General features: G+C 46.6%; 1 protein-coding gene across 2 annotated transcripts; it reads right to left on the bottom strand.

Annotated features, from left to right (window-relative positions):
• Window positions 1-4,035: 4,035 nt before the first annotated feature.
• Sdhaf2 (succinate dehydrogenase complex assembly factor 2) lies at window positions 4,036-23,331 on the bottom strand. Of its 2 annotated transcripts, XR_006146978.1 has the most exons (5): window positions 23,212-23,331; window positions 17,611-17,828; window positions 17,424-17,533; window positions 8,727-9,387; window positions 4,036-4,107 (listed from the first exon to the last, which is right to left on the bottom strand). XR_006146978.1 is itself a non-coding variant. In XM_042675606.1 (4 exons), exons 1-4 carry the CDS (start codon window positions 23,245-23,247, stop codon window positions 9,257-9,259), a joined length of 495 nt encoding a protein of 164 aa, XP_042531540.1. In that variant the 5' UTR covers window positions 23,248-23,331; the 3' UTR covers window positions 4,036-9,256. The 2 variants fall into 2 exon arrangements, 1 of the variants encoding a protein (XP_042531540.1); XM_042675606.1 differs by having other exon boundaries at window positions 4,036-9,387.
• Between the last annotated feature and the right edge of the window lie 26 nt (window positions 23,332-23,357).

Here is a 23,357-nt window from a genome sequence, read left to right as displayed (position 1 = left end):
TTTGTGTGTGACTTTTCTTAATAGATGGCTCCTCTCTGGTCCCTCTGCTTATGAAGAAGATGCTGAGCCAGAACAGGGGGTTTGGCTCCTTTGCTTTTAGTTTGCGATGTGTTGTTTGTTTGGCCTTGGCAGTCCTTCAAAGTGATACTGAAATGATGCTTTGCTTCATGTCCCCTCTGCCCATCCTGAAATAGCTGAGAGACCACAGGGCCATCCTCCCAGCTCCGGCCACCCTGCCTGCTTGCTTCGGGGCTAAATGGAGAGAAGTCCGCTCACTCTAGACCATGCTTAGCACCGCTACTAGCTGGACCAGCACCGGCCATTCCTCCTAGTCCAGAACCCAACATGGACCAGAGGACTCAGCCCTCCCATTCTGCCATGGGAACAGACATCTGATGAACCCCACCCAGGGCCACCCCTTCCCACATATACATTGTGTGTGAACACCAGCCCCCACCCCCACCCCCGCCCCGATGGCACAGAGGCCCCTCCTGGAGAAATGTTTTGCTTGTTTTTGTGCCAGTATTGGGGCTTGAGCTCTGGGCCTGGGTGCTGTCCCTCAGCTCTTGAGCCACAGAACCACTTGCAGTTTTCTGAATGGTTATTGGAGATAAGAGTCTCATGGAGTTCCCTGCCCAGCTGGCTTTGAACTACAATCCTCAGATCTCAGCCTCCTGAGTAGCTAGGATTATAAGCATGAGCCACCAGCACCCAACTCCTTGAGCTTTGTTTTTGCTCAAAGCTGGTGCTCTACCACTTGAGCCACAGCTCTACTTCGGTCCTTTTGGTGGTTAATTGAAGATAAAAATCTCACAGACTGCCCAGGCTGGCTTTGAACCATTATCCCCAGATCTCAGACTCTTGAGTAACTAGGGTTACAGGTGTGAGTCACTGGCACCTGATTGAGCCCATCTTTAAAAAGTGCTGTGGGGGCTGCATTCACTAAGCACCCTCACCATGGGGAGCTGCTGCAGCCCTAGTACCCCAACACCCTCCTCCCACTTCTTGTTCTTAGAAGGAAAGGGATGCAGCGGCCCCCTTCCTGCCTCCTACATAGCCACGGCGTGTTAGGTACAACCCATCAGCACAGCTAACTTCCAGTGTTCCTGTGGGGTGGGCAGGATGGCTCCCTGCTGCTGCGCACGTTGCCCGGAAGAGCTCTGCCGGCTTATTTATGACTGTTCTGTCTCTGCCTGTTCTGTTCTTTCGCTGTCTCCTCTGGGTGAACTTGTTGATCTTGCACAAGTTTTAAAAATTCATGACTCCTGCAGAAGACAAGCGAGATGAAGCAGAAAACAAGAACCAGTCCCAACCTGCCCCAGGCCCAGTGAGCTTCTTGTACAGTGATGAGGGAGGGAGGGGTTCCGAGGACGTGCCCATGTGCGCAGGGATCTGGGTTCAGATCTCAAGCCTAGCCTTGAGGAAGGTCGTGGCCTTGGCTCACCTCCTCAACCTCTCTCAGCCTGTGGATGATTTCGTCCTGGGAGAACATAGCTATAGAGCTAGGTCTCTGAACAGACAGCATTCAAGTGCTTAGCAAGCAGCCATCAAGCAGAAAGCTCTTGGTAGATGCCAATGGTAATTACTACATTTCCCAGACTCCCTTGCCGCTAGTGGGGGGCGGGGGCTGAGGAGGTTGGTGGAGGAACTGTGGAATGCTGTATCTGAAGGGAGAGGTTTTTCTCTAGGTGGAGGCGCCACACATGGTTGGGAAAAAAAAACAAAACAAAAGATGGCTGGATTGCCAAGCTACTCCATGGAAGACTGGTTTATGCTCCTGAGTATTGGAGAATAAGCTGTGGAAGCATTGCTGCGAAATAAGGAAAGCAAAGAGGATTTGGGAAAGAAATGTCTTGGGAAAGAAATTAAGGTGTGTTCTGTGTACTAGTCAAGTTCTTCAGAGAAACAGAACTGATAGTGCTTTGTATACACACATACACACACAGGCCTCTGTCTCTGTCTCTGTCCGTCTGTCTCTCTCACACACACGTGTTGATTTATTGTAAGGAACTGACTCATTCAAAGCCTGGCAAGTCCCAAGATCCAAGTTGGTAAGCTGCAAACCCAGAGCAGCAAGTAGGTAGCTTAGCTCTATTCTAAGGCCAAAGTCCTAGAATCAAGTGAGCTGAAGATACATACAGCCTCTGTCTGAAGGCTAGGAAGCTTGGAATCCAGCAAGAGCCCTTATTTCAGGTTGAGTGTGAAGGCAGAAGATAAGTCAATGTCCCACTCTGAAGGCAATCGGTAGGAGGAATTTCCTCCTACTCAGAGGAAGGTTAGACTTTCTGTTCTACTTAGGCCTCCTGATGAGTCAGGGCTCATCCACAGTAGGGAGGGAAACCTGTTTTATTTGGCCTGATTTCAATGTTTGTCTCATCCTGAAACACTCTCAAACATCTGGGCACCCAATATCCCAGTCAAGTTGCCACGTAAAGGGCACCATGGTGCTCTGAGACATAGAAGTCACATGGAATATACAGGTGAGCCTGCTGAAAACTTGTGAACAATAATGCCAAAGAAATCACGATTCTGGTCTTTTAAAGCCTGAGACCCTTTAAGACCTAAAACTGCTAAGGAATCAGGGCAGAGTTCTTGCTTCAGGTGTGCCAAAGGAGGGTAGTAGGAAAGGATGCACCTCCAGATGACAGGCATAGCATCCAGGGCAGAGGATTCTCCTTAGCCTACAAAATGTGTATCCCACAGGATCCAGATCAGTGCGTCTGGGCCCTAATCAGCATCCTCTTCTCATGGGCATTTTCCCTGGGGCTGCCCTGCCCCACCTCTGCCCTGGGATGCTGGCATGAAGGGAGAGCAGTTCACACATCTTTGAAGGTTGTGTACTTTCGGATTCAAGGGGTCATGTCAAGACCTGCTAACGAGAGCTCCAGGAGCCCAGGAGATCCAAGGCTGGAGGTCAGGGTCCATCAATCTGGCTTTTTTTTTTCTTTTCCTGTTTTGATGGTGCTGGGGGTTGAACTCAGGGTCTTGCACTTGCTAGGCAGGGATTCTACCACTTGAGCCATGCCTCCTTTTTCCACTGGTTTTCCACAGAGGGTCTCACTTTATTTCCAGGGTTGGCATGTTTCTCTTGTAGCTGGGATAACACCACCATACCCAGCCATTGGTTGAGATGATGTCCCACAAACTTTTGTACCTATATCCGTGTAGTTTGGGTGTCTGTAATACTGGCTAATATGAAGGTTTAAAAAAAGAATTACATTTTGATGGAGAATTTCATCTTCAATTTAGATATAAATAATAGTAAGTAGGCTAGGCGTGGTGGTGGCTCACACCTGTAATCTTAGCTACTCAGAGGGAGGCTGAGATCTAAGGATCATGGTCAAAGTCATCCCCCCATGGGTCAAATGGTAGAATGCTAACCTCAGTTAAAAAAAAAAAAAAAGAAGCTCAGAGACTGTTCCCAGGTCTTGACTGTGCCCAGAATCTGTGATCTGTGCGCGTGCACGCACGCACACACACACACACACACACACACAAGCCAGTGGGCAAATGAGTCTCCCATACTTTGTTGATAGGAATGGAAGATGGTACTACTCTCGAAGCTTTAGAAGTTTCTTTAAACTAATATAGACCTACTTTATAACCCTGCAATTCAACTCCTAGGTAGTCGCTCATGTGTTAGCCAACTTTCAGTTGCTGTAACCAATATCTGAGATAATTCAACCCCTGACCAGGCTTGTCTTGCCCTAGTTTCAGAGTTTTCAGCCCATAGTCACTTGGCCCATTAGTTGGTCCTGTGGGCTGCACAGTATCACTGTGGGAGCAAAGGACAGAGGAAGCCTCTGCTTCTCATGGCAGCCAGGAAGCAGAGAGACTAGAAGCAGGTGAAGTCCCAATACTTGATTCATGGGCACGCCCCCAATTACCTAACATCCTCCCACTAGGATCCACCTCCTCAGGGTCCCAGCATCTCCTACTGGTGACTAAACCTTTAACACACTGAGTATTGGGGAACTTCAAGTTTAAGATCCAAACTATATAGGACCAAGAAAAATGAAAACATAGGTTCACAAGAAGGTTTGCAGTTATCTTTATTAACGGTCCGAAATTAGAAACAGCTCGGGTATCCATCCATAGGAGATGAACCTGGATACAGTAAAGTTGTGTGATAGGATGGGAGTGAAGAGTAAATGGGTCACCAACATGTACACTGCACAGCCCCATCAGAAACATCTTACCATGTCCAAGTGAACATGAGTGTAGCTCACATAACAGAGCACTTTTTGCCTAATACATGCAAGATCATAAGTTCAAACCCTAATACAGTCAAAGAAAAGAACGCAGCTGCTTATTTCCCAATCACTGATGTCCCACTGGCCAGTGAAAGGCCCACAGCTGGCAAAGGGCAGGGACATGGCAGGGTGAAGAGTCTTCCACATAATCTTAAAACTGACTAGATCCTTTCTGGACTGCCTGCTGTCAGGGCCAGTGCCCGAGAGCCGTGGCTGTCCACTCATTTGTCCCTCCTCCTCCAGAGGTCCCCGGGGCATGAGCTATATCTCATTGATCTGTCTCTGTGTCTGGCACAGGGTGTAGCACATTGCTCGACAATCAATGAAATAAACTGTAGAAGAATAAACACTGCGTGCCTCAAGGACAGACCAAACACATTCTTCTCCCATCCCCAGCATCTAGTGAAAACCATTACAATATATCTTTCAAATTAGATTTCTGAGCATCCCTTGTCTGTTTCTACTTAGCCTGGAAACTCGGTCTCTTTTGCAGCATCTACTAAAACCCTGAGGGATGGGAGCTGGAGAAGCTGGTGAGCCAGGGGATGACCCTGCTCCCAGGAGGGCTGGCCCCACAGCCTCCAGCATGGCTTGTCAGCAAAAGCCTTGGAGCTGGAGGAATGAAGCAACTTTTAGGATCACCTGGATACAGTTCTCGTGCGCTTGCTGACAGATACGTTCAATTCTGAGCCAGCCTCCCAGTGACGCAAAGGCTCTGAGAGTTCACACCTCATTTCTGAGGCCCAGGGTGAGGAGGAAATCTTGGTGCAGGCCAGTACTTGAACCCTTCCATTGATGTCACCCAAACCCAAAGGAAATCTGAGCTCCAAACATGACTCAGGGAGGCTCACTCGGCTGCGTGTGTCCTCCTTGGAGGGTTCCGTACTTAGGTCAAGTACTTGGCTCAAGTGTGACCTTATCTCTGGCTCTGACCACAAGAGGGTGGCCTGTCAGCATGAGCGAGACAAGACCCGGGATAGGAAGGCCCTGGCCCAAGAGGACAAAGCGGGGGAGTGGAGCGCGTGGGCCACCGGCTGCCTTCAGATTAGTGCTGCCTTCACTTCCCTCCTGAGACTTTGAGCAAGATCCTAATGAAACCACACCTCATTTCCACCCAGAACAATGCCCCTTCCTTCCCTTCCCTTCTTTCCCTTCTCCTTCCAATCCCTTCCTTTCCACCTAGGAACAGGAGTCTGGAGAGGTCAAATCACATGACCAGGGTCACTGACTAATAGATGGTAGTGCCACAGGTCTGAGGTGTGATTCCCAAACAGCTGCTCTTTTTAATTTATTTATTTTACAATTTTCTAGCAATGCTGGGGACTGAACCCAGGACTTCACACATGCTAGGCAAGCAATCCACCACTGAGCTAGACTCAAACCCCCACTCTTAACAACTGTGCTCTCCTCCCCTGAACATTTGTTCTAGGGGCACCACCAGATATGAACAAATATCTTAAATCCTAGCTGACTAGCCAGGTATGACAGCACAGCCTGTAATCCTAGCACTGAGAAGGCTGAGGCAGAAAGATAGCAGGTTCGAGGCCAGCCTAGGCAACCAGTGACACCCTGTGTCAAAAGAAAGCAAGCCAAACACAAAAACAAAACCTAACTAAACAAACCCACTGGGAAGCAAAACGCACAGGGTAACATCATGTGCTGTTCAAAGCCACCTGCTGTGGCGGAAGGTGCATACAATCATGTGTCCACTTGGCCCTTCTTTGCCAGAGTATCTGGAGATATAGGGCTTGAGCTTTCCTGTCATCATCCTGGGTTATAAAGCAGAGGAGTTCTCTACACCTCCCTTCTGAACATGGATACTATCTTGGATGACTTCATCTTTCCCCCAAATCCTTCCAATAGACCTTTTTTTTTTTTCTTTTTTGAGACGGGGTCTTGTTAGGTAGCTGGCTCTCCACTCCTAGGCTCAAATGATCTTGCCTCAGCTTCTCAAATAGCTAGGACTATAGGTATGAGCCACAGAACTAGACTGGGGGTTTTAGTCTCAGAGCCATGGAGTAGTCCCACCCATCCCGTTTTACCACACGGGAGAAGATGCCCATGCTGCTCGTCACTCCCAGAGGGAGGGCTATTCCAAGTGAGTGCACAGGGTGACTGCCTCGGCCTTACCAGTATCCACACCAACAACTTGGGGTAAGGTGTCCAGTGTCCTAGGTTCTGTAGGGTGAGCTGTCAACCCCAAAGTCAAATGCTTGCTAGCCTTCCTCTCTCCAGCTAGCCACAGAGCAGCTGGGGGAGTGAAGGATAAATGTGAGACTCTCGCCTATCTCACAGCAATCCTTCCTGTTTGGTTTAAAAATATAAACTGGGTTATAGATTAGTGCTGCCCTATATGAAGAGACTGACCAGTGGACCTCCACCTACTGTGCAAAATCCAGTGCCCCCCCTCCCCGCCAAAGACACAATCTACCTGAGGCACAGAAAGCCTGAGCACAAGGTGGTTAGCAAATGGATTTCTGAAGACTTAAAATGAGGAAGAGAGGAAATGGTGAGAAGGGAACAGCCTTGACCCAATTTGATGTGTCATGCAGAAGCCCTTCCAAGAGGACCCTGGAGACCACCTTGCACTGCTCGGGGCAGGCCAGACGCTCCTGTGACGGCGCAGGCTCAGAAAGAGGTCAGCGAGGAGCCAGGTATCAGAGGAATGCGTCTGGCTGCTCTTTCCAGGCATCCTCAGGGGCTGCTGGCCTTTTCTATATGTTTATTAATTTTGTTTAAATGTGCTATGGCCGGCCTAGTTTTACTTAATGCCTAATAAAGGGGAAAACTGTTTACATAGCACCCTTGGGCCTAACACTAAGCAGCTGAGATTAGCAAGATCCTTCCTTTTCCCAGATGACAGAAGCCAGCAGCCTGGGCGGAGAACAGTTCCTTTACGAGTGTGCCATTCCCAGGTGGCAGTGGTGGAAGCCGATCATGATGTGACACAAGGCAAAATCGGGGTAAGGAGGGCTCAGCTCCACCGTGGGGGTGAAGCCCACTCCGCACACTTGGCTTCGGGAGCTTGTTGTGTAACAGGCCCAGGATAAATGGGTAAAGTCATCGCCCGATTCGTGTGCACATCTCCCAGTCCAGATAGGTTTCTATATATAAACTGCCTGCTTAACATTCTCCCCACGAGACATCAGAAGAGGCTGGAGAGAATGGCCAGAGTCTCCTGTAAGCTCCTGCTCCTGCCTTCTAAGCCTCGCTCCTGCTTCTTGCTCTATGTGAGCGTGCTAGACTTTTCCATCAAAGGACTTGTCACCAGGCTCTGTTTTCATCCCAGTTTTCCCAGGCTGAAGAGACACCCTCTGCTGTGGCTACTTTAATAGGCTGCCTCTCTGGCTTGCAGATGAACTTGCCTGCATGTAGTGATAATGACCGTGCTGATGTGCTGGATGATTTGTTTCAGAAGACCACAGGCTCCTGAAATGTTCTCTTAGTGAACTCCATGTAAGAGCATCATGGGTTTCCTTTCCTCGGCTCTTCCAGGCAGGGAGAAGGCTGGAGCCAATACATTAATCCAGTATATCAAAAACAGAGCCAGGAATTGAACTTGTAGCCAGTGTACTATGCTGCATTCTCAGTAGCACCTGGTAGCCCTCTACCCCTGTGGAGGAGGTCACGAGTCAGAACTGTAGTTTGTCTGCCTTAATTTTCCCAGAAAGATCCTCAGAGGCATGGATTTTCTGCTTCCTGCAGTAAAGCAGCATCTGCTAGCGGAACATTCATGAGCTTTGAGGCAGACGGAGCCATCCCAAGTTCTGGATTTGTGACGCAGTAACTACCTGACCTTGGACAGCTGACTTCCTCTCTCTGAGCCAACTTTCTGTCTATGAAATAGGCCCGTGAGGGCACTGAGCTCTGAGCCACTATGTAAGGAAAAGCTGGCTCTCTTCCTTCCTTAGCCAGGGACTCCAAGGGGCAGGCTGGACTCGTGGTGAGGCTGACACCCCCTCCCCACAACAGTCCTGAGAACCTACTTCCTCCCTGCCTGTAGCTCTGTGATCACCAACCACGTGTTCATCAATTCCAGCTGGCCTTCTTCTAGCAAACACTTCAGGATTCTCCCTGCTGATCTGAGTGACCACCATTTCTAATAAATCACAGGCAAAGCCCCTTTCAGAGGACCATCTCTAACCATGCAGAACTGGTCCCAGACCTAAGCTCTCTGATAATTTTGTTCTAATGTGTTACTTCTTATGTATTGCTATTTCGTGAGGTAACGGTTATGCAGGTAGCAGGAACAAGGGACAAGTTCATGAGGAGGCCACATGGAAAGCAAACCTGTGCCTGTGACCTTGTAAAACGCTTAGAAATAGGACTATGGGTTATGTGAGAGTAGACAAAGGAAGTCATTGTGACGATGGGGGAACTGTTGACTTCCCTTTCTTGGTGTTCTTTAATACTCAATTATCTTCCCATGACAAAAGTGCACGTTTTAGAGAAACTGACCATGAGGAGGTTTACCTTATGCAGTGTGCCCACGCTGCTCTGCCTGCTGCCCTTCTTCTACCTGCTGTGCCTTTGAAGGGGTCCGCTCAGGGGGCTTGGATCAGTTTTCCTTGGCAGAAAGGATCCTACCAGGTTTAAGGAGGGAATTCCATTTTGACAAAGCCGGGGGGCCGTTAGGGGCGGGGGGTGGGATAGTGGCTTTTCACACAGCACTTGGCGCTGGCTGCCTTTTTTCCTTGCCTACCCTGGGGTTGAGGCTGTGCCTTGCACAATGGCTTCTGCTACAGTGCCCTCTTGTGGCAGACCTGCTCCCCAGCAGCCACACAAGGCCAGATGCCTCCCATGCTAGATGCTGACCAACAACGTTGGAGGCTCAGGACCAAAAAAAAAAAGCATGTTAAGAGAAGCACTGAACATTTACATGTCAGTTCCAGGAGACAGGGGTGACCATCACTTGAAGGGGGAGAAGCAGCAGGTCAAAGCCAGTGTCATAAGCAGTTACCGTCCACATACCGAGCCAGGAAGGGGAGTGACACGCAGCTAGCTCAATGCGACTTCTCAAAGAGATACTCAAGATCTGGGGCGCGTAGTCTCTGCTCTTTGTTTTTGTTTTTTGCAAATTCTTTCAGCATGGCCATGATTTCGTTTTCAAATATTTCTGGGGCTGGTTTTGCTTCTACAAGAGAAGAATGGGCAGAAAAGCGTTATGTCACCATCAGTCAGGGCTCAGGTATAGGCCCTAAAAATGGAAACTCTGGCTCTGGCCAAGAACCACAGATGTATTAATGGACCCTCTCCATCCTCCCTCTCAATAGATGGGACATTAGGCTCGGCAGGGCTTGGCAGCAAGCTGATGGCCTCTATTTGTAAACAGTTTTGTTGGAACAGCTGCTCACATTGTTTGCACAAGATCTACAGTTCCTTTTGTGTTACAATGGCAGAACTGGGTAACCGTGACTGAGATCGTATGACAGCAAGATTCCATATTTACTATCTGATCCTTTATGCCCGAATCTGCTTGATGCCTGCCCTGAGCAATCTTGGGCTTAACCACTTTGCTCTGCACTTGGCCTTTCCGCTGTTTTCTGGGTGCAGTTATTCCTCCCTATCTGAGCCGCAGAGTTTCATTTACCTCGGAGTCAAACACAGTCTGGAAATATTAAATGGAAAATTCCAGAAATAGTAAGTCTTAAGCTGTATGCTATTCTGACCAGCATAATGAAATTTTACACTGTCCTGCTTAGTGTTGTACTACACACACACACACACACACACACACACACACACACACACACCACCTGCTATCAGTACACCACCTGCTATCAATACTTTGTAGTCATCTCAGTGTTTGGCCTTGACCATCAAGGTATTATGAGCTCTTGCATCCAAGTAACTGCTCTTTCCTTAGTAATGGTCCAAAGCACAAGAGTAGTGAGGCAAAGAGGCGCAGGGCACAGAACACGAAAGCACAGGTTAACTCCAGTACAGTGTGCTGACACTGTGGTGTGTGATATAGGCTATGTACGGGGCTCAGGGTTATCCACAGCTGCAGGTATCCACTAGGGGTCTTGGAATTAATTACTTTCAGACATGGGGAGATCACTCTATTGTGTTCCCTCCCTCTATCATTTGCTCCCTTCCCTCCCTCTTTCCTTCCTTTTCCTTTCTTCTCTCTTTCCCTTCCTTCCTTCTCTCTTTTTTCACTTAGGGCTGGTACTCTACCACTTAGCCATACTGCCACTGTTTTTTCTTCTTTCCTCCTCCTCCTCCTCCTCCTCTCTCTTCTCTTCCTCCCTCCACAATCCTCCATGATACCGGAGATAGAACTCAAGACTTCATCCATGCTAGACAAGAAGTCTACCACTGAGCTATATCCCAGTCCTTCCCTTATAATTTATAAATTTTGTGAGACAAAGGCTTTACTTTCTTTGTTGGAGGTCCTCAGTGATAAGTGACAGAAATGAATATTCTAGTATTAACTTAAGCAAAAAGGGCTTTTACTGGAAGGATAGTAGAGGCACACAGAACTGCAAGAGCCTGATATAAGTGGACAAGCAACAAAGGCACGGAGCAAAGAAATGAGGATGGCCACAGGAGTGTGGCAGCTGCTGTCACTTCCAAAGTTTCTTTCACCCTTGAGACACTTGCTAAGCCTACAAATTCCACACAAAGCCTCCTGTTGGCAAAGATTAGGCAGTGTGCACTGGATCTGCGCTGTCATGACTAATACAATAGCAGGAGAGGGAACCTTTGCAACTTAAGTCAGATTCCCCTCTATTCAACAGAGGACCTGGCAACAATGAATTTCGGGAGGCAGGGGGAGGTTCTGACAACCCAGAGTAAGGGGTGTCGGACTTCTCTTTATGATGTAGAAATTGGAATAAGTATTATACCTGCTTTAACAACAGGAAAAAGCCAGAAAACAATTATCAAGATTTTTTATTGAGCTTGAACTCAGGATCTAGGCACTGTCCCTGAGCTATTTTGCTCAGGGCTAGTGCTCTACCACTTTTAGCCACAGTGCCACTTCCAGTTTTTTGGTAGTAAACTGGAGATGAGTCTCTCAGACTTTACTGCACGAGGTTGCTCTGAACCAGAATCCTCAGATCTTAGTCTCCTGATTAGCTAGGACTACAGGCATGGGCCACCAGTGCCCAGCATGATTTTTCTTGAAGCTGTCAAAGAACTGAGTTGTCAGGGCAATGAAATACAATGGGTAAGAAAAGAGAAGTCCTTCAAAGAGGTTACTGGCTCACAGGTGGCAGATATGCGTAAAATAGAGACAGGGCTGGGGGTGTGGTTCAAGTGGCAGAGCTTGTGCCCAGTAAGTGTGAGGCCCTGAGTTAAAGCCCCAGTGTTTCCAAAAGAAAAGAAGAGGAAGAGAAGGAGGAGAAGGAAGAGGAGGAGGAGGAAGAACAGGTAAGAAGAATTCAGCTAAAACAGTTTACCGTTTAGAGCCAAGTGTGAGCCAGCCCTGGAGGCCACAGACACAAGTAGAACTGGCACCCCACACTGGGTGTGCTCCTGGTAGAGACTAGGTGCAGAGCAGGAGGCTGGAGAAAACCTGCCTCAGAAGTGCAGGCCAGGAGGAGAGCAGCTCCCATGTAAAGAAACAAGAGGCCCAGGTGGCGCTTCCTCTCTACATAATGAAACCCTCTACTGTCTGAGAGCAGGTACAAAATTCCTGTCTCTCTCAGCTTTCAGGTGAGAACTGATGTAGACCGGAAGAAGAGCAGAAGAGTAAAGGAGGGCACAGGAAACTCACTGAAAGCGGTTGGACACAGGGAAGTAGGGGGACCAGGAAAGAGGAAGAACAGAATGAGTTAATCTGTCTAAATATAATATGCATATATATGAATCATGGTGGTGAAAACCCTTTGTACAACTAATATACACTGGAAAAAAACTACAGGAAAGTAAAACAGGCTATTGGGAATCAGGTACCAGTGTGGGGAAGAACAGATGGTGAATGAGGGTGAACGCAGACTAAGCAATTCATAAATGTGTATGAAAACAGAACAATAAAGCCTTGTTGAACTGCTTTAACAAGAGGAAAGGCTGCCAGGCACCGGAGGCTCACGCCTGTAATCCTAGCTACTCAGGAGGCTGAGATCTGAGGATCATGGTTCAAAGCCATCCCGGGGAAGAAAGTCAAGTCCGTGAGACTCTTATCTCCGATCAACCACTCAGAAAACCAGAAGTGGTGCTGTGGCTGTGGTAGAGCTCTAGCCTTTAGCTGAAGAGCTCAGGGACAGCGCCCAGAATTCAAGCCCCATGACCAACCAAAAAAAAAAAGGAAGAGGAAAGGAGGTGCTGGTGGCGCACAGCTATTATCCTAGCTACTCAGGAGGTTAAGAATTGAGGACTGGTTTGAAGTCAGCCCAGGCAGAAAGTCTGTAAGATTCTTATCTCCAATTAATCACCAGAAAACTAGAAATGGTGATGTGGCTCAAAGTGGTAGAGTGCTAGCCTTAAGTGAAAAAGTTCAGGGACAGCACCCAGGCCTTGAGTTCAAGCTCCATGACTGACAAGAAGGAGAAGAAGAAGAGAGGAAGGATGGGGGAAAGAGACGGAGGGAGGGAGTTTGATTGGGGTACCTCGTATGCATGCAAAAGATACTGACACCCTCTTATATAACTAATACACACTAACAAAAAAAAATCTTTAAAATCAGACAAACAAGACACCCTTTAATCCTGAGATAAGGGGCAGCAGCTCCAGAGCACACAGAGAATGCCAGCCTCTCCTTCCTTAAACTCACCAGCAGCCATCTTCTGTTAGGGGCAGTTAAGAACGAGGGGAAATTCCCTCTGAGGCACAGAAATATAGGAAGGCCAACAGATAAGGGTAAAACAGGAACACCGAAAATATCTTTGAAAACAGGTTCTGGTAACGGTAACAGAAGAAGCTCATGATGCCCTTAAGGTAAACATAGCAAAAACAAAATGCAAATTAAGCTTAACTCTTAACCCAACTGACTCAATCCCCAACACAACAACCTAGGAGGAGTACACCCACTTCAAGCCAAAATTACCTCGTATCTCAGTCTTTTAATGTCTTCCTCGTGATGTCTTACATTCAAGAGAAATTACACAATGCAGCTAGAGATGGTGGCACATACCTGTAATCCCTAGCACTGGGGAGACTAAGGCAGAAGGATTTTAAGTTGGAGGCCAGGCTGGGCTGCATAAGAAAATCCTATCTCAAAGAAACAAACAAAAATGATATGATACACACACACACACACAGAGAGAAAAAGAGCTGGGTGTCAGTGGTCATGCCTGTAATCCTAACTATTCAGGAGACTGAGATCTGAGGATCGTGGTTCAAAGTCAGCCCAGGTAGGGAAGTCTGTGAGACTCTTTATCTCCAATTAACTACCAGAAAAAAAAAAAAAAAGGGAAGTGGTGCTGTGGCTCAAGTGGTAGAGCACTGTCCTTGAGCTCTTTAGGCCCAGAGTTCAAGCCTATGACAAAAAAAAAAAAAAAAGGAAAGAAAAAAAGGCTGGGAAGTTAGCTTAGTAGTAGAGTGCATGCTTAGCATGCATGAAGCCCTGGGCTGGATTCCTTAGTATCACATAAGCAGAAAAACCCAGAAGTGGCACTATGGCTTAAGTGGTAGCATTCTAGCCTTGAGCAAAAACAAGCTCAGAGACAGTGCCCAGGCTCTGAGTTCAAGTCCCAGGACCGGCAAACAAAAAAAAAAAAAAAGGAAAAGGAAACCTCACACTGTTGAATACAAAAACAGATTCAGGGATGACTCAGACATTAGAACTACCTCAGGGAATTTAAAGACTCTAAAGACAAGGCATTTGAAAAGATGAGGAATTCCAGCAGGGAGTTAGAAGGAATGTCAAATGGAAATACTAAAACTAAAACAAAACACACACACACACACACGCGCGCGCGCGCGCGCCAGGCACTGATGGTGCACAGCTGTAATACTAGCTACTCAGAAGGCTGAGTTCTGCGGAGTGCAGTTTGAAGCCAGCCTGGGCAGGAAAGTCCCTGTGAAACTCTATCTCCAATTAACTACCAGAAAACTGGAAGTAGTGCGATGGCTCAAAGTGGTAGAATGCTAGCTTTGAGTAGAAAAGCTCAGGGACAGTGTCCAGGCCCTGAGTTCAAGCCCCATGACCAAACAAAGAAAAGTCACAGGGACATATTAAAGAAATGGTGGATGTAAGATGAAAAAATTTTAAATGTTTTTAAAAAACAGAGAAAGCAGAAGTGTTTCTCTTTTCAATTTCTCCTTACATGTACTTTCATTTCCAGCCATGTTTCCTGGCTTATAACTCTCTGCTCAAAGCAGAAAGTGTCCTGGAGCTGCCTGTGAAGAAATTTTCTGCCCTGGCCATAAGATCCACCTCATCCCAGAAGTGCCGTCTCACACCTTGAAGGAAGGAATGCTGCAACAAGGATCTGAACTGACACGTCTTCCTGTGTTTCCTACTGGGTCTCTTAGCAATCATCCCTATGCAATGAAGTCTCCACAAAGTCCCAAAAGACAGGATTTATGAGCTTCCAGACAGCTGAACACACAAAGGTTCCTGGAGGATGGCTCACCAAGAGAGGGCACAGAAGAGCCTCGGAAACTCCTCACCCTTTCTCCCCTACATCACCCCACACTTCCCTTCATTGTGTCTTTTTTAAAAGTTCCTTTATGATAACATAAGAAGGTATTTACATGAGTTCTGTGAACTGCTGGAGGAAATTAATCAAGAGGTGAGGGGTTGTGAGAACCCCAATTATAGCCAGCTGGTTAGAGGCACAGGTAAAACCACCTGGAGTTTGCACCTGGTATCTGAAATGGGGGCCAATCTTGAGGACTGAGCTCTCAATCCATGTGATCTGACACTGACAGAATTCAATTCAATGTTATGTTGACTGTGGTATGAGAGTAAGGGAAAAAGACACCTGGGCTTTTCCCAATGAGGTAAAAGAATGGCATGTGAGGTAGACTTACAGTATGGCCTCCAATATTCCTTACTCTTCTAGTATAGGCTCTGGATATGAGACTTTTCTCCTGTAACTAGTTTGTATTATGTGGCAAAAATGACTAGAGAGAGCTGACCAAATCACATGAGCTCCTTAAAAACAGGGCTCTCTCCAGGTAGTAAGCAGGGAGGAAGTCAGAGACAGATGCTTGAGACTCAATGTGAGGGAGAGAGACTCTTCAAAGCTGAAGGGGAGGGGCCGTGTAGCAAGGACTCAAGCTAAAGGAGATCAGCTGATGGTATGACAATGGGAATCTCTGTTCTCAGGACAAGGAAATGAATCTTGAACCTGCATGGGCTTACAAATAAAATCTACCCTAGAGTTTCCAAAGGGAATGGAGAACCCCCTGAAATACTGATTTCAGAGAGTGGCTCACGCCTGAAATCCTAGTTACTCAGGAGGCCGAGATTTGAGGATCATGGTTCAAAGGACACAGTTTCTGACAAAAAAAAAAAACCAATGAGGTGCTGGGAAAGTGGCTCAGTGGTAGAGTGCTTGCCTTGCATGCACGAGGCCCTGCGTTTGATTCCTCAGCACCACATAACCAGAAAAAGCCGGAAGTGGCGCTGTGGCTCAAGTGGCTAGCCTTGAGCTGAAAGAGCTCAGGAACAGTTCAGGCCCCACAACTGACTAAAAAAAAAAAAAACCAAAACCAAAAAATAATGAGCTAATAAATGGATGTTATTTAAAGTTTATGTTGGTTGCAAGAGGAAACTAATTCAGATGGAAAGCCAGATACCATGCAAAAATTAATTAAAGAAAGTTGAAGTATCTAGATTACTACCAGCCACCTCAGAACAAGAGCCATGGTCAATTGTAAAGACTGACAGATGCATTGCTAAAGGAAACAATTCACTTGGAAGATACAACAATCCTAAATGTTTACATATTAACATCAGAGCTTCAAAATGTGAGGCAAAGTGACTGAGGGAAGTGAAAGGAATAACAAACACATAACTGTAACAGTAGATTTCAACAGTCCTTTTTTTTTTTTTTGATCCGGTCGTGGGGGCTGAACTCTGGGCCTGGGTGCTGTCCCTCAGCTCTTCAGCTCAAGGCTAGTGCTTTACCACTTGAGCTACAGCGCCACTTCCGGTTTTTTCTGCTTATGTGGTGCTGAGGAATCGAACCCAGGGCCTCATGCATGCGAGGCAAGCGCTCTACCACTGAGTCACCTTCCCAGCCCTCAACAGTCCTTTTAGGAATTGGGAATACTTGTTTTTATCAAGTATTACTCAGTAGTGAAAGCACAAAAGAACAGCAAGGGAAAGGAAAGAATGACACAGCAAGTCACATTGACTTAACTGATCTTCACATTGACTTCATTGATCTGTTGTCTAGCAAGCATGACTTGGACCTGGTAAATTACACTCCATTTCATCTAGTGAATTTCATCTATTTTCCCACCAAATTCCCTTTTTGCTTAAGTTAGAGTGAGTTTCAACTCTGTCTTAAAAACAAAGAACCTGGGGCTGGGGGTTTTGCCCAGCGGAAGGGTGCCTGCCTGGTGCGCGGAAGGCCCTGGGTTCGGTTCTCAGCCCTGGAAAAAAACAAAAACAAACAAACAAACAAAAAAAGAACCTGCTGGGCACTGGTGGCTCACGCCTGAAATACTAGCTACTCTGGAGGCTGAGATTTGAGGATTGTGGTTTGAAGCCAGAATGGGCAGCAAAGTCTGTGAGACTCTTACCTTCAATTAAACTTTTGTTGTTGTTGTTGTTGTTATTGGTTGTGAGGCTTGAACTCTGGGCCTGAGCACTGTCCCTTAGCTCTTCAGCTCAAGGCTAGCGCTCTACCACTTGAGCCACAGAACCACTTATGGTTTTTTGGAGGTTTATTCACAATTTGCTGCCCGGGCTGGCTTTGAACCTCGATCCTCAGATCTCAGCCTCCTGAGTAGCTAGGATTACAGGCGTGAGCCACTGGCGCCCGGCTACCTCCAATTAACTAATCAGAAAAAAACAGAAGTGGTGCTGTGGCTTAAGTGGTAGAGTAGCTCAGAGACAGCATCTAGGCCCTGAGTTTAAGCCCCAGGACTGGCAAAACAAACAAACAAACAAAAAAACCAAAGAATCTTAACTGACAAATAACAAATTTTGCACATTTTGGTAAACACTAGCCTGCTGGGTTGCGTTCATTACATGAATTAAAGGAGGTCACTACCTGGGATATAACTTCAGACTTAGATCAGCCTTTCATGTGATAAGCCCCGTACCTGTGGCCCAGTAGTAAATATCCCAGTCGTTACTAGGCTCATTAATCAGGCGATCATAGAGGTTCAGCTGCTGCTCAGTCATGTTATGCAGATGTTCTTTAGCAAAGAGACTGAAAACACAAAGGAAAAAGAGGCTGCAAAGGCTGTTTCCGATCCAAGAGGAGTGCCACCCAAACCCATTCTCTACCTCAGGAGGATGCAGTTTTCCAACATCCCTCTCTTCCGGCTCTCATACAGCAGCCGGGCTCTTTTGGTTTCTATGGATTCATCTGCTCTCTCCTGCCATGGAGGCAAAGGGATTTCGATCATGTCCTTTTGGGAATCTGATGGGCTATCACCTCTATAGAAGCGTCTGAATGATGTCCCACTGAGCAAAGGAGACAACAGGCTGTGCCTTGACAGCATCTGAAACAAACCAACCACAGGGTCTTTATAATAACCATGACTACCATCCGTCATTTACTCAACACTTAGGAGGCATTAAATGCAACAGACCTCATTTAGTCACTAAGAAGTTACGTTAAGGCTGGGAATGTGGCTTAGTGGTAGAGTGCTTGACTAGCATGCATGAAGTCCTGAGTGATTCCTCAGTACCACATAAGCAGAAAAAAACTGGAAGTGGTGCTATGGCTCAAGTGGTAGAGCTAGCTTTGAGCAAAAGAAGCTCAGGGACAGGGCCCAGGCCTTGAGTTCAGGCCCAGGACTGGCAAAAAAAAAAAGTTATGCTAAGGGATGTCCAAAAAAATGTACTTACTACCTGACTTATGAAATGGTAACCCCTCTGTACTGCACCTTAATAATAACAATTAAAATTATATATATATATATATATTTTTTTTTTTTTTTTTGTCTGTCATGGGGCTTGAACTCTGGGCCTGGGCACTGTCCCTCAGCTCTTCAGCTCAAGGCCAGTACTCTATCACTTGAGCCACAGTGCCACTTTTGGCTTTTTCTGCTTATGTGGTAGTGAGGAATCGAACCCAGGGCTTCTTGCATGGGAGGCAAGCACTCTACCACTGAGCCACCTTCCCAGCCCCCAAATTTAAAAAAGCAGTTATGCTAGTCAGGAGCTTGTGACATGCCTGTAATCCTAGCTACTCGGGAGGGTGAGATTTGAGGATCGTGGTTTGAAGCTAGCCTGGCAGGTAAGTCTATGAAACTCTTTTATCTCTAATTAACAACAAGAAGCCAAAAATGGAGCTGCAGGGGCCTGGAATGTAGCTCATTGGTAGAGTGCTTGCCTAGCATGCATGAAGCCCTGGGTTCCATTCCTCAGAATCACATAAACAAAAAAAGCCGGAAGTGGCACTGTGGCTCAGGTGGTGGAGTTCTAGCCTTGGGCACAGAGAGGCTCTGGGTCAGAGCCTAATCCCTGAGTTCAAGGCTCGGGACTGGCAAAAACAACGGAGCTGTGGCTCAAATGAGCATCAGCCGGGCGCTGGTGGCTCACGCCTGTAATCCTAGCTACTCAGGAGGCTGAGATCTGAGGATCATGGTTCAAAGCCAGCCCGGGCAGAAGAGACCGTGAAACTCCTATCTCCAATAAACCACCAGAAAATCGGAAGTGGTGCTGTAGCTCAAGTGGTAGAGCGCTCGCTTTGAGCTGAAGAGCTGCGGGACAGCGCCCAGGCCCAGAGTTCAAGCCCCATGACAGACAAAAAAAAAAAAAAAAAATGTACTGGCACATACATACACAGAAAGTTATAGTCAGGTGCTGAGTAGCTAGCTACTCAGGAGGCTGAGATCTGAGGATCCTGGCTTGAAGCCAGCCCAGGCAGGAAAGTCTTTGAGATTCTTATCTCCAGTTAACCACCAGAAACCCAGAAGTGGAGCTGTGGCTCAAAGTAGTAGAGTACTGGCTTTGAGCAAAAGAGCTCAGGGACATCGTCCAGGCCCTAAGTTCAAGCCCCATGACTGAAGAAAGAAAAAAGAAGTTATGCTGATGTTGTCCCCACTTTACTGCCCCAAGTCGGAAGTGTGAGGCTCAAAAAAGACAATCAGCCAAAGAATACTGCAGACTCACTTTCTAACCAATCTTTCCGGATACTATCCCAGCAAAATATTCTCACCTTCTTTGTATTCCTTGAAAAGTCTCACAGTATGGTTTGTATTCTAGTCATTCATCTGTGTTAAACATTGAAGCTACATGGTCTGGCCCCTAAATGCCCAAAGGCTCCCAATCCAGAGAAGAGCAGAGACATAGTGGCAAGTTGGCAGAGTGCAAGAGCAGGGGCAAATCTGTGACCCTCACAAATCACAGTACCCTTTCCCCCAGAATAGGGAGTTGGTTGAAAACTTGCAGCTCCTGGCTTCTACCTGGAGAGGAAAAAGACTAAAACAATGTCCTATGTTCTGACTGCTGGGCCATTGCTCAAGGGGCTGATTTCTGCCTTGCCTGAATGTAAGTGCTATCAACTGGGGCCCAGGAAAACAAAGGCAATGGTTTGGACTGGCCAACACTCACTTGCCAGTTCCCAAAAATCCCAGGGAGGGAAAGAGCTAAGCCTAGACAGCTAAACCTAGGTTTTCAAGGGCAGGGGGGTGGGGTGGGGGTGGGAAGGGGCTGCCTGGAAGACTACTTTCTGTCTTGCCTTTGTCAGAATACTGCCAGGATGAAGCTTACTCCACATACCTAAAGGCGACTGAGAATAAAAAAGCCGGTGGCTCTTTTGGGTGCTGGCTGATGGACTGGTTTCTGTTTTGTCCAACCTAGAACACTGACAAGAGCTGGTGTATTTTAGGAGCCTAAGGCCCACTGGGAATAAGGGATCTGAGCCACTTGCAGCAGTTCCAAGGGGACACAGTATCTCACACAGGCACCGTAAAGAACCACAGAGTATTCGCTCCCAGAAGAGAAAATGGACAAATTGAAATGTCCATGAAGTCCTAAGACCATACACCTACAGAAAAGGCTTGAGGCACTACTGACAGTTAAAGGTCTTTCCTGGTGTGAAGCCAGTCCATAAAAAACTTCTTTCAAATGTACAAATCCTAATGTGAAGTTGTGAGGTAAAATATGGCCAAAGACAGAATAAATTTCCAGGAAACAAACAAACAAACAACAACAAAAAAAAACCAGAAGTAGCTGAAAGCCAATGGCTCACGTTTGTAGTCCTAGTTACTCAACAAGCTGAGATTCACAGCACTGTAGAGTGAAGCCAGCCCAGGCAGAACAGTCCACTCCATCTTTGAAATAACTAACATAAAGCAAGGAGCTGAGCAAGAGCTGAGAACCTGAGTTCAAACTGCCATATTGGAAAAAAAGAAAAAGAACTACCCGATGAAAAAAATGAAAATGTCAACAAAGACACAGAAAGTATAAAAAATGGAAAATTTGTAGCTGGAATATACAATAACTGAATTAAAAAAACAAAAAATATCTCACTAGAGAGATCCAATAGAAAGCCTGATCAAACAGAAGAAAGAAGCAGTAAACTCAAGGGCAGGTTATTTGGAACTACTCAATCAGAGAAACAGAGCCAAAAAGAATGAAAAATGAAGAAAACCTAACATTTGTAGGTGAGCATCAAGGAGAACAATGGGCAGATTATGAAAGTTTCAGAAGAGAGCAAAAAGGGAGCAGAACTCTTCCTTAAACAGTGGTTGAAACTTCTACAATTTGGAGAAATAGACATGTAAGCTCAGGAAGCCCAAAACCTGGACTGGCATGAACCTAGAGAAGTGATTCACATCCAGACACATTGTCAGGTCAGAAAAGCACTAGGCACGTATACCTACAAGACAATGTGAGGACATAATTAAAATCCTAGCTACTCAGGAGGTTGAAACCTATAGGATTGTAGTCCAAAGCCAACCAGAGCAGAAAAGTTTCACTCTATCTCCAATAATCTAGCAAAATGCTAGATTGGAGCTATGCCTCAAGTAGTAGAGCACTAGCCATGAGCAAGAATGCTGAACAACTGGTCAAGGCCCTGAGTTCAAGCTCTAGTCCTGGCATCTTTAAGCCAAGAAAAGAGGCTTAGAAAAACAAACTTGTTAACATTTTTACCTTGGACCTTAAGCCTCCAAAACCATGAGAAAATAAACTTTTGATGTTTATACCACTCTGTGGTGTTTTGTTATGGTAGCCCAACCAAATGAATGTGACATGTAGTAAAAATGCAGTTTCCTAAACTGTACTCTAAACATGTTAGATCACAATCTCTGGGATCAGGATCTAGAAGTACTTTTTTTTTTTTTTTTTTCCGGGGAAGGGGGGGTTGCCAATCCAGGAGGCTTGAATTCAGACCCTGAGCACTGTCACTGATTGTTTAAGGCTAGTGTTCTACCACTTTTGAGTTAGCTTCACTTCCAGCTTTTTGATGATTAATTGGAGATAAGGGTCTCATGTATTTTTCTGCATGGGCTGGCTCTGAACCATGATCCTGTCACATAGAACAATTACATATGTATTCAACATCAGAGCATCCAGATCTATAAAGCAAACATTGACTGTCTTGAAGGAAGAAAAATAGCAACAGTTGATTTCAAGACTCCACTTGTAATAACAGAATAAACAGATGGTGGATCAAGAAGAAAATAAGTAGAGTACCAGTGTCTGACGCATGTAATCCTAGATACTCGGGAGGCTGAGAACTGAGGACTATAGTTGAAAGCCAGTCTGGGCAGGAAAGTCCATGACACTCATCTCAAATTAACCATCAGAATCTGGGAAGTAGAGCTGTGGCTCAAAGTGGTAGAATGCTAGCTAGCCTTGGGTGAAAAAGCTCTGGGATAGTGCCCAGGCCCTGAGTTCAAGTCCTACAACTGACCAAAAAAAAAAAAAAGGGGGAAATAAAAGAACTTGAATGACACAATAAAACTTAATAGCTAGCTGACACAGAGTATTCCACTCAACAACAGACTTTTCTGTACAGTGCACACAGAAACAATGCCCCTGCCAGACTGCACATTGTATTACTAAAAACAAGTGATGACAAATTTAAGATGATGAATTGTCTTTGCTAAAGAACTAATCTTAGTAAATCTTAATAAATTCAACCACACTGAAATAAAACTAGAAATCAACAATAGCAAAAGAAAAACTGGAAAATCCACCCAGCACACTATTTTTGTGCTCAAGGCTGGGACTCTACCACTTTGGGTGGGTTCCAATGGGAATCCTCAGGTCTCAGCCTCCTGAGTAACTAGGATTGGAGCCACTGGTGTCTGGCCTCAAAAGGAAAAAAAAAAAATTAAAGTATCTCTAGACAAACAAACAAAAAAAAAGGCCACAAAAAAAAATTAAGAGATGTGACAAAAAGGGAAAACAGGACCAAGAATTTACAGAGGCAAATGCTTACATTAAAAAAAAAAGAAGAATCCCAGCATGATAATGCACAGCTGTGGATCCCAGCTACTCTGAAGGCTGAGGATCTCGAGGACAGCTTGGGCACAGGATGAGATCGTCTCAAAAGGGAAGAGAAGCTCCAGATACTATAAAATCACGACAGGTGCTGGAGAGTTACGAACTGGTATGGAGAGAGGGGCACCACCCAGGTGTCTGGGCTCCGTCGGCCTGGGGAAGTAGATGAGACGTGAACTGGCTCCCTCACCATGACCGACCATCCACCCGCACATTTCCAGGCATCACCAGTCGAACACACAGTGGCTCCCCGAAGGATGGGGAATGACCTCAGTCTCCTAGGGTTAGCCTCGCCTTGACCTGACCTTGCCCTGGGGCTACGGGCAGTTGAATGTTCCTCACAGTTTCCAGGACCACAGAGAAAGATGGAATTCAATCCTCGCTGCCGCCCTCCCGGGACCCTAAAACACACAGCTCTCTCACCCGCGCCAGAGTCGGGATCACAGGGACCACAGCCATTTTTCCCTACTGCACCGGAAGCCGGCAACCTGGCAACTTCCGGGAAACGCTGTCCATCGGCCTAGCGGACTTGGCCGCCGAGGACCTGAGCCGGAAGGTGCGTCCCTGCG

Source organism: Dipodomys spectabilis, unplaced genomic scaffold, assembly GCF_019054845.1.
Source record: "Dipodomys spectabilis isolate Male_0828 unplaced genomic scaffold, ASM1905484v1 ptg000030l, whole genome shotgun sequence".
NCBI lineage: Eukaryota > Metazoa > Chordata > Mammalia > Rodentia > Heteromyidae > Dipodomys > Dipodomys spectabilis.
This window is presented reverse-complemented; position numbering and strand designations above follow the sequence as displayed.

What these genes read in the sequence shown, in the direction of transcription:
- Sdhaf2 (XM_042675606.1), bottom strand. Translation starts at nt 23,247, where the DNA reads ATGGCTGTGGTCCCTGTGATCCCGACTCTGGCGCGG. An exon ending in TGATCCCGACTCTGGCGCGG is followed by an intron (nt 17,829 to 23,211) that starts GTGAGAGAGCTG and finishes GGTTTGTTTCAG; the next exon opens with ATGCTGTCAAGGCACAGCCT. An exon ending in TATTTACTACTGGGCCACAG is followed by an intron (nt 9,388 to 17,423) that starts GTACGGGGCTTA and finishes CTTCTCTTGTAG; the next exon opens with AAGCAAAACCAGCCCCAGAA.